An 11,443-nucleotide genomic window follows, 5' to 3' on the forward strand; every position below is an offset into this window, starting at 1 on the left:
GCTGGTTTGGTTAAAAGTAACTCTACTAGTCTCTAGCTAGAGAATTACATAACTTGGCGCAGAAATCCACTTAGCAGTCAAAAGCAAACTTAATAAGGTTGGTAAATTTCTCCCCAATCTTTTCAAGGTTGGAAATCTCTCCCCAATCCCCATCTGATTTCCCATTTCTAAATGTTATGTACAGTGCCTCTTTCCCTCCTCACAAATGCATTTTCTCAATATGTTGGACAGGCAGCGTAGGTCAAAAGACCATTACAAAATTTAAGCATTCTATTTCCAGAATTGTGTAGGAGGAAGTAACTTCAAAGTAAAGTGATTTTCTCCTCAGCAGACAAGGAAACAAACTGCAGCATTCCTAATCCTAACACACATTCTTATGGTGAATTTATTTGAGCCATCAGTTTTTTGACAAACTGATGATGTTATTTCCTTCTGTGCTGGTTTTGGCTGGGATAGGTTTAATTCCCTTCACAGGGGCTAGTATGGGGCTGTGTTTTAGATTTGTGCTGAACACAGGTTGATTACATAGAGATGTTTTTGTCATTGCTGAGCAGGGCTTACACACAGCCTTTTCTGCTTTTCAAGCTGCCACACAGGGGAGGAAGTCTGGGGTGCTTGGCAGGTTGGGAGAAGACAGAGCCAAGATGGGTGACCCCAACTGACCGAAGAGACATTCCAGACCATATGACATCATGCTCAGTATATAAAATTGAGGGAAAGAAGAGGGGGTGTTTGGAACAATGGCATTTTTTTCCCAAGTCACCATTACATGTGATGGGACCCTGCTCTCTTGGAGATGGCTGAACTCCTGCTTGCCTGTGTGCACAGCTTTCACTCTCTCTCTTACATTTTCCTTATTTCAACCCACATGTTTTCCAGCTTTTACCCTCTTCCTAATCCTACTGGTGGGGAAGTGAGTGAGCAACTGCGTAAGGCTTGGCTGCTGCCTGAGGTTAAACCACAACATACACCCTCATAACAGAAGTTGCTGTCATTTGCTTTCCCCTTTCTATGGAAGGGACAACAAAACTAAGCATTTCATTGACTTGTGAGTTTCCACAGTTCAAAGTTCAGAGCACTAGCCTGAACTACTAACAATTTCAGCTTACATCCATAGAATACTCTAAGAGTTTTAATGTTAGACCCACACTGTCACACAGCAAAGGTGGAAGTAACATCCTTCAGCAGAGTGACAGGGCAGTAGCAGTCCTTAATGCCATGGTGTGTCTGAAGATACTGACACAGAACTTCTCTTCTTCCTCTGTATTTGTAAGGGAAAAGCCATGACTGATAACCAGCTGACAAAATTAGGCAACCAAACACTACCTTGCTGAGGGAATTAGGTTGAGAGCTCCATGAAGAACATAGTCAAGCTCAGCATGTTTCTCCACTACAAGTGCCACCAAGCCCTCACAGCAGGCTGTTCGCAAAGCAACATTCTCACTGCAGCACTTCTCCCAAAGCAGGTTCAGAGCAGGAGTCTGAAAGCAAAAGCATGGGACACAAGTAATGAGAAGGATCATACTGATTTATCTTTGTTCATCTCAAACACACTTCTAAATAAAAAACAGCTCAATCACTTCTCCTGAAGCCTTAGACAGCACAAGAGGTAGCTGGGGTACAGATTTTATTCCTGAGAAAGTCAGAACAAAAAGAAAAGTCAGGAAAAGAGGGGACAGGTCCCACTTGCTTGTCCTCTGCTAGGCCCACGGTAGGGCAACACTTACTGTCTCTGACAAAAAAGTAATGCTGACGAATTTTTCAGCTGTGCCTATGCAGGTAGAATCATGGAGTGGATTGTGCTGGAAGTGACCTTAAAGACCATCCAGTTCCAAGTCTGTGATATGGAAAGGGATGCCATGCACTGCCAGGTTGCCCAGGTTCCCATCCAACCTGACCTTGAACACATCCAGGGATAGGGCACCAACAGGCAGGTTAAAAAATAAGGATGCAACTGGAGGCAACTCACAAACTGCCATGACAAGCTGTGTCTACACCAAGGTGTAGCACACACAGCTGAAGACAGGAGTACAAAGGGCTATCCAAAGTTAAGTCACCCATACTAAACACAAAGTTCTATTTGCTAGTAAGCATGAAGATTTGGAGTAACCAACAAAACTGCTGCTGGTTTCCATGGTAAATTAGTATTCACAGATTAGTTTGCTGACTTTGAGACTTTCAACTGGAGAACAAGGAAGGTTTTAAAACAACCAACACTGCAAAACGCTCTGGTGTATAAAGGGAGTCAGCAATGTCTAAACAGCATAATCTTCTGCTTCCTGGCATATTAGAATGTGTTGCTGTATTTCAGTTTAATACATTATATAAGCAGCATTAAGGGGAAAACATCACCTTGTAGCTCAAAACCAGAACATAATTTGGGAACTTGATTATGATCAGACCGTGAAAGAGTTGTCAGATAAACTACACACCTCCAATACTCCCTCACATCAAAATTTAGCACTTTCCAGGTCTGGGTATGTTAGGGTGAAGTCCCCATACTGTGGAACAAAAATCCACAGATCAATTTCTGTTCATTTCTAGACATGTCAGCTTTTGAGGAGAAAAACCAGAGGAACAAATTCTAACTAACACCTTTCCCATTTGCTGTGACACTTACAATTGCCAGTATTTCATATACCTCTCTGTTAACGAGACATGCACTTAAGTGAGCTTGACTAATTTAAAATGCAAATCCTAAGTATGCCTTTATATCCTGCTCCCTCCTGAAGAAAACACAAGGTCTAGTTACTTCATATGAAATACAACACCAATGCAGGCATGTAAAATGCTATACTTCTTGAAATTTTTATAGCAATGTATACAAATTTCCAACTCGAGAGACAAGGTCTCAGTCTTGTACTTCACTCTCAGTAACATAACTAAATTAAACTCTCTTAAACTGGACATAGCTGGATATAGGTATTCTGCAGGATTAAGGCTTCTGCCATTAAGTCTTGTAATGGAAGTAAAACTGCTCTTCTAATGCCAGAGTTTAACTGTTTCTGTATGCCCAAATACATATTGATAACTACCTTATTTAACTTCTAGAATTGTATTAAAATTAGACAGTGGAAAATGGGAAAACCTAGAAAAAGCACATAGAATAATCACATAAGGATGGAAGAGGAGACAAAAGTGAAAAAATGCCACACACCTGGTCAGAAGCCTGTCTGATCTTCTTTGAAGAAACTTTTTCTTTCAGCACTGCAGCAATCAGATGGCCCACTGCCTAAAGATAAGAAGAAACAAAAGCCACACAAAGATGCATTAAAAAAAAATAAATGAAAACAAATAAAAAGCACATGCATGATTTTTAAATTCTCCATTAAGAAGTCTTTACAATGCTGTTGTATATGATAATTTTAATATGATTGAAATACCAACCTTATGGATACTGAAGCTGAAGTATGCTTTAGGGTTAAAAAATTCCACAATGTTAATATACTAACTTTTACTGTTATGCTGAGGCACAAAAGAAACAAACTTCCACAGGGCTCCACTTAAGTCCAAAGGCCTCTTTTTACAGGTACATAGGTATTTTGGAATTGCAGATATTTTGATGCAACAACTTCAATAAACTTTATATCTTATGCCTCCATTGCTGCACAGATCTCCATGTCCTTAAAAGAGCTTAAAAGCAGAACACTGCATATCTAAGCAATTGCCCAAATTTCTGCACCCCAAGTTTTGCCTTAAGCACTTTCCATATCGCTTTATCACAGCTCCTGCCAGAAATATTTCATTTACTTTAAACAGGGCATTTGACATTAGCATTATTCCTTAAGCTATTCCATGGCAGAAATCATTAGCAAGTTTTACATAGTCAGGGTATTCAAAATAAAAAGCTTCAGTTCCTCAAAACAGCACAGGTTCACTCTTTTGAGGTAAACATTAAATTCCTCATTCTATTTCAGCAGAAGTCTGATATCCTCAAACCATCTTTCAAATTCTAAATGTGAACTGAAATACACTCAAAGGTGTCAGGTTGTATGAACCTAGGCTTTTGTTTTCTGACTCATCTGTAATATCTTACTCTGTCTTGTTTAATAATTATTGATACTGTTATACAGAAAACCCATTTTTGTGAAAGACACAAAGACATGTTTTCATAGTATCAGCACAAAAGTGTTTCAGACTATCAATGCGCCCAGAACAGCCGCTGCATCTACTCTTCTCTGCTAATGACAGATCATTATTTTTGGAAAAAGTAAACTAGACCAGCAATGAATAAAACTAAAAATTAGCATTTCATTTTTGTTACTATATAAAAAGACAGGAACAGACTATTTTCAGTATTTCAAGATTGCTTCTCCTTTCAAGATTTATTTCCACTTCAGTCATGCACCAGTTGCTAACCTGTCATAACAAACCAAAGTAAGAGCTTATATTTCTTGCAAAGACATCACCCAAAGCACTCCTAGATTACAAGGACTATGCTTTTCACAAGTAAGGAAATATACTCAAACATATTTGACTTAAAAAGACAGATTATTTGGAAATTTTACTCTTGAGGAAACATAAGGAGAAAATGGGACCAAGTCAGAGATTTATCTCTGGTTACAACTAACCCATCACAAGAGCAACAGTGTGCTCTCCAGGGAGATCAGATCTCTTTCAGTGCATTTACAAGGGAAGCTTACATCTTTTTCCTGCTTAAAAGAACCTTCAGAAGTTAATTCACACCTACATCCTTAAGACACTTCTGTTACACAGGAAAAGGGGTTTCTCAATAGAAACTTGGTTCTTGCAGTGACCTAGATATACAGAAACGTCAAAATGTAGATTTGCTTCCTGCACTTCTAGAACTTGAATAAGCAGTAAAACTTTACAACCTACAAATCTGTGCTCAAGTTCCTCACTTTTCTAATCATATGTAGACTACACACTCTGCACAGCAGATATCTTCGTTGGTCCCAGAAAGAGGAGACATCTCTCATGAAGTTGAATCCTGACCTGATTATAGTTTGAAGATTACAGAATGCTTTCCAGGGTCAGAATACAAGTGGAAACTATCCAAACAGCCAAAGAACAGGACAAAATCAACCAAAGAGCATTAGTAGACCTTAATGATGTGCAGCTGTAATAATGAGCCAAGATATTTAAGCAACACAACAGTGTACTACAGGGACATTCTGCACTAAAGAAAAATTAACTGCGTCAAAAATGCCGAGTCCTACTCATCAAGGCTAATGGTATAACCTCATCTGCAGTGCAACTCTTGGCTCGACCTTAGATGAACTCCAGCTTTCAGGAACATGGCTTTCTCTCCCAAATGACAAGTTGATGGTAAGTAGACTTGGATCTCTTTCAAACCTAATTACTGTTAAACCAAGGTGAACTGACTGAAATGAAGAGGCAAGAGAGGCACCAGGTTGCACAGACTGCATTCTGATCAACTTATTTCACCAAACACATGGGTACATATTTAATCCCAAATACAAAACAAGATAAAGAAGAAAACAGGGAAATTAGCAATGAACTTACAGCCAAAGAGGTACGTTTTTAATACTGAAATGAGAAATTACCAAACTAAATAACATGTATGTTACCAAAGAACCAGAGACTATTACTACTAATACTCTTTCCTGTCCATTAAACATACTATGATAAAAATTTTTTGTACATTATAATTTCAGATGAAAACAACGAGGAGCAAATGCATGGATCAGAAAATAAAGGGGGCTGAGCTGAGCTGCATATATTAATCCCTTGATGACAGACAAGACTGCAGTAGTTCATCAGCTCTCACTACCAAGGAAGAAACAAAGCAGTTCTATTAAATATTACAAAGTATTTCAGCCCCACACACAGCATCTGGTAATTTCTGGCTTCTTGAGATCACAAGGTCACCAAAAACCACTTGGCCACACTCCAACCTTCCAGTCATGGAAAGTTTCTGATTTTCCTGAAGAGACTTTATAGTGATGAGCAATTATGTCCCGTGTTTCGATTACACAGAGAGGGCAATTAGGATTTGATTGTGATTTAAGAATACTCTGTTTCTCTGGTTTTCTGACTTTGAAAAAAAAACAGATAGGCAGATAAGCAGCAGCTGTTAGAGCAAACATTTCCACAGACAACTTGGTTTGTTTTCATCCTTTAAAAAAATTACCTGTGACTGAACAACTGCATTAGGAAATTCAAATCGCTTCTTGATGTCATCCAACATCTTGGTTCTGTCATATGACACTGTCAAATTTCACCCTGCAAGAGAGATTCAAAAAATATACTTAGGACTAGGAAGGACAGCATGCTATTTTTTACACCCTCCCCATCCCCCTGTCCCGATTTATGCTGTATTTAACAACACATGCAAGCATTACAGCATTTTCTTCCCCCTCTGAAGTCTACCATATCACTTTGTCTTTTGGGTTTGAACCCAAGAAATGGTGAACACTCATTGGTCCTGCACAAAGAATGGGTTACAGACATTTCTTAAAGCTGCAACACATATACCATTCCATATGGCACAGCATATGTGTACTCTGAGAGCATGTATTCTTGAGAGCATTTTAAGTATATTTCACTGAATTGAAAATGAGAGAGCTCAAAAGGAATGTTCACAGTCTCACAAATATGATTTAAAATGCAAAATTATCCACAAACTTTCCATAATTTCATGCAAAACCAGAAGTAAAACAAACAAAAGACTAACCTGTGAGATTGCAAATGGTAATTGCAGTTAGGGGCTGGAACACTTGAAGTGAAAACCTTCTCTGTAAGTTGGAATATGCAGGTACTCACAAGCACATATGAACCTACATTAAAGAGAAATCAGAAGTCAGTTTATTGCACACCAATGAAACTGATGGCCACTGCAAATACTCAAATATTTTTCTATATGAGTTTATAATAAACTCACCTCCAGTCCCTTGGAATGGCTTCCTCAAAAAAACAAAAAAGGTAATACTTTTTGAAAACCTAAGCGTAATCCTTTGCAATAAGCACTGAGGAAATATATGCATGCAAAATACTCAAATTTCAAGACATGCTATCAGTGTGATACATTCAGAGTCTTGTCACTGACAGAGACTTTAGAAAAAAAGATGGAATTAAAGCCTGGATACAAGCAACACAGCACATGCCACAAAAAATACCATTCGTGGAAGGAAAACTCAAAATTAATGGCTACATTAATAGATCAGTGAACACAAATTCCTCACACTTAAGCGGTGAGGTATTCCCACATACTTGTGGATGACATGTCTGAAAATGTATGAGGAAAAAAACCCAACACTGATGCTGGTATGCTATGTATAGTTTTCGAATAGATGTTATGGCATTTTGAGACAATAGGTGTCCATACAATAAATGAACACACATTAAACTAGAGCTGATAGCTTGCTTTAAAAAAATTTAAATATTGCTACAGCAAACAATTCCAGATATACTTATATCTGTTGAGCATGGCTAATAACTTCAGTGGATCTAGATGTATCAGCCTATCTGTATATATAAACCCAAGCCCCCTCATTTCTACTCAAGAAGCAGCAAAATTAGATAAGGCTCCTTCCTGGACAGTTTTGACATGAACACACTGGAATTATATTGTATCTCTAATCAGGTAACTTTTTTTTACCCACATTTAAAAGGAAAAACTACTACAGAGAATCATCACAAGCACAAAACTTACTTTCAATGTAAGCACAAATCAGCTCTTCCAGATAGACTAGAAGTCTGTTGCTCTTGCATCAGACACAAATCCTAAATTTCTATCAATCTAAACTAAACATGCACAGGATAGGTACAATGCAACAGCTATATCAGCGCAATTAAATTAAATACTACCTAAACAGTTCCTCAGTCTTCAGCATTCACCCTTAGCAAAGGTAACTGTGTATGCATACGGAATTTCCATAAAGTTTACAGGATACATGAATAATCAAGGCTGGCAGAGACCTAAAGATGCTTTTTGTTCAACCTCCCATTCAAAGGAAGTTCAGACATGTAGTCAGACCAGGTTGCTCAAGGCTTTGCTTCAGTTTGGCTTTGAAAACCTCTCAATATCAGGGAAGGCACCACTTTACTGAGCTGTCCTGATCAGCAAAAGCTTTCCCTAGATCACTAACCTTTAGCTCTTTTTTCCAAGAACTCCAGTGAAGCGCCTGGCTATGCTTTCTTTCATCCCCTCCCACTGGTGCAAGGGCTGCTATTGGCTACCACTATTCAGCTGTCCCTTTTCCCAGCTGAACAGTTCTAGAAACCACAGCCTCTCCTCACAGGGAAAGGGCCCCAGCCCCATTATCTCCGTGATCTCTGCTGAATTCAGTCACTATCTCTCCCTACACAAGGATCCAGAACTGGACATGTCAATATGAGATCTAAGGCGTGTTAAGCGTAGGCAGACAAATCTCACCCTATCAGAGCTCTGCCACACATCCTAGGGCAATGCCTGCCAGGGCCTATAGCTGCCCCATGGAACTGCTCCCCAGCCCATCTGTAAGTGGTGGGCCAAGACAGGGCATTTGTCATCGCTGAAATTCCTGAGATTTCCATCACCTGTTCTTCTAGTCCATGCAGAGGGCAGCCTTGCCAGCAGAAACACATCCTACCTTTGGTACAGGAACAGGGTGGGAGACAGTGTTGAAAGCCTTGCTCAAGAGGAAGTAAATGACACCTACTCCTCCACTCCACTGCAAATCCAATTATTATTTATTAAAGGCAATCATGTGGGTCAGGCGTTTTCTCCTTGTTAAATCCATACCCATGTGTATTATTCCTAGTAAAACTCATTGAATCAGACAGTTTTAGAACAAGTATATCCAGAGTTCATCTAGTCCAATCCTCTCATCAAAACTGGTCTGAATCTTCCTCTCTACCAAATCCAGTGGAGTCCTGAAAACCCACAAGGATGGAAGTGGTGGAGCCACCACCCCTGGAAGTGTTCGAGAAATGACTGGATGTGGGACTTTGGGCTATTGTTTAGCTGAAATTGTGGTTTTCAGTTAAATGCCGGACTTGATGATCTTGAATGTCTTTTCCAACCTCCACGATTCTGTAACTGAGGGTCCCTTCCACCTCAGGACATTCTATGATACACCATTAACCACACACATAAAAAACTATCCACTCCAAAACCATCCACACAGACACGCAAGATAAAGAAATAAAAAACAAGGTATTGGAAAGGGACCTCGGCTTGCTTACCCAACTTAGTCAATGTAAGCGATAAGCATCTGCGTAGCCTTAAGCTTGACTTACTGCAAGCTAGCCAAAAAGTTGTTCTGTCACTGCCCCTCACCTGGAAAAGGGGTGAAAATAGGATTAAGGGCTTATGACATGACAGGAAGATCACTCAGCAATTACTGTTATAGGGAAAACTGACTCAAGCCAAGGAAATTTATTTTTACCAATGAAAACTGAGTAGAATAGTAGGAAATAGAAAAAGATTTCGGAACACATTCCCCCCACCTTTCCTGCCTTCTGGGGTCAACTTCACTCACTACCAACTTCTCTACCTCTTCTCCATAAAAGGAGTAGGGGATCAGGAAATGAGGTCGCAGTCACACTTTTCCCAGCTGCAGCATGGGATCCCAACCACAGTCTGCTTCATTAACTGCTCCAGCATGGGTCCTTCTACGGGGTACAGCTGTTCAGGAACAGACTGCTCAATTGTGGATCCTAAGTCTTGCCAGAAAACCTATTTCAGCACGGGTTCCTGTCTCCATGGTCCCACTGGTCCTTTCAGAAGCCTGTTCCAGCATGGTCTCCTCTCCACGGAGTCACAGCCTCCTTTGGGCATCCAACCGGTCTAGCATGGGGTTCTCCACTGGCTGCAGGTGAACACCTGCTTCACCATGGACTTCCATGGGCTGCAACACACATGGGCTACTTTACCATGGTCTTCACCATGGGCTGCAGAGCAATCTCTGCTCCAGCATCCGGAGCGTCTCCTCTCCCGCCTTCTGCACCTTGCTGTCTGCAGAGCTGTTTCTCTCATGTTCTCACTTCTCTCCTTGGGCTGCTGTTGTGTGGCAGTTTTTCACCTTCTTAAACTTGTTATCCCCGAGGTGCTGCCACCATCACTGATGGGCATGGCCCCGGCGAGTGGCCGGTCCATTTGGAGCCAGCTGGCATTGGCTCTGTCAGACATGAGGAAAGGTTTTGGCAGTTTCCCCCAGAGGCCACCCCTGTAACCTTTCTGCTATCATATCCTTGCCACACAAATCTAATAAAGCATCCTAACACTAAGGGGGACAAGCATTGCTAATTCAAGTGAACCACAGAGAGGCTGTCACTGCATTACACTTTTGGATCTGGTCCAGTTCTCCAGAAGAATCTCTGTCAAGGTAAATTAAGCCACGTAACAGAAAAAGAGCGCAGGGAGCACTGAGACCACATTTCTCGCATGTGGTCTCAGAGCCTGTGGCTCCTTTTTAAAGGCTCTCGATTCAAACTGGTGTTCCTACCAGGCCAGGAGTGAGAACACCTGCACACACTCTTACGGCTTGCATGTGACATAGGCAAACGTCTCAGAGCGACCAGCTTTAAACAAAAATGCAAAACAACCAACACCCCCTCACACAGGGCAGCAGCGGCAGCTGCCTTTACTTCGCTGCCGTCCTGACGCCGCGGATCGCTCCCGCCGCCCGCCCCGCGCTCCCCGGGGCCCCTCACCTCGGCCGGGCCGGGCTGGGCCGGACTCGCTGCGCCTGCGGCACGGCCGCGCCGCCGCCCGTCAGCCGGCCTCGCACAGCGCGCATGCGCGGCGCCTGGCGCAGGCGCAGCGGCGGCGGGGTGTGAGGGGCCGCGGTGCGCGGTGGCGCGGGGAAGGAGCGGGATGCGGTGCTGATACACAGCTCTTTATCGGCTTCAAAATTACTGCAGGGTGACTGTCGTCAGCCTCCTAAATGCTTTGGCAGGCAGTCATCAGCAAGCTGCAGGCACATCAGGAAGACCCTGGACGTGAAGAATAAATGATGTTCTGGTTGCTGCAGATTGCCGTGTAATCATAGAATCACTTAGGTTGGAAAACACCTCTAAGAACAGGATGCAGCTCTGTCAAAGACAAAAGAAGAGTTTAAACCCAGTTCTGATGTATTTTGGTAACTGCTGTGCTACTAACTGGTAACCACACATCTGTATGTGTATTCTGTATTCTCAGTTAAGGTTGTTAGTTTAATACAAAACAGCACTTCTGTTCCCTAACATCAAAGCAACGCACACCTTCTGCGAGGCATGTATAAGAATGCCTCTCAGTGAAAATATCTTCGAAAAAAAATCAGAAATATTTTAAAAGGAATGTGTTTTAAAATGGTTGGGTTGTTCTCTAAGGTTAGATTATTCTCTCTCAAGGTTATCTTCTCTGATTCTCTAGTTGGTTTGAACTGAAAGTAGTGGAATGCTGACAAATAAGAAACAAAAGGAAACGTAGATAAGTCTGTCTAGTATTTCTTCAGTTTTTTCATTTAAAAAGATCAGGAATACACTGTTTTCAGTT

The 11,443-nt window shown here is 41.4% G+C and overlaps 1 protein-coding gene across 3 annotated transcripts in view; it reads right to left on the bottom strand.

Moving 5' to 3' along the window:
- The window catches only part of FOCAD (focadhesin), a 92,782-nt gene extending 82,071 nt beyond the window's left edge, over window positions 1–10,711 (bottom strand). For 2 of the 3 annotated variants that reach the window (XM_041485573.1, XM_041485571.1), the window contains exons 1-6: window positions 10,621–10,691; window positions 9,151–9,244; window positions 6,659–6,761; window positions 6,116–6,207; window positions 3,158–3,232; window positions 1,327–1,481 (exon numbers count right to left, since the gene is read on the bottom strand). In XM_041485573.1, coding sequence (XP_041341507.1) covers window positions 1,327–1,481; window positions 3,158–3,232; window positions 6,116–6,172 — 287 coding nt within the window. In that variant the 5' untranslated portion in view covers window positions 6,173–6,207; window positions 6,659–6,761; window positions 9,151–9,244; window positions 10,621–10,691. Of the gene's footprint in view, window positions 1–1,326; window positions 1,482–3,157; window positions 3,233–6,115; window positions 6,208–6,658; window positions 6,762–9,150; window positions 9,245–10,620 lie in introns of all 3 variants that reach the window. The other variant, XM_041485572.1, reaches the window with a different exon arrangement.
- Window positions 10,712–11,443: the final 732 nt, after the last annotated feature.

This window comes from Pyrgilauda ruficollis, unplaced genomic scaffold, assembly GCF_017590135.1.
Source record: "Pyrgilauda ruficollis isolate IOZ18807 unplaced genomic scaffold, ASM1759013v1 scaffold71, whole genome shotgun sequence".
NCBI classification, from domain to species: Eukaryota; Metazoa; Chordata; class Aves; order Passeriformes; family Passeridae; genus Pyrgilauda; species Pyrgilauda ruficollis.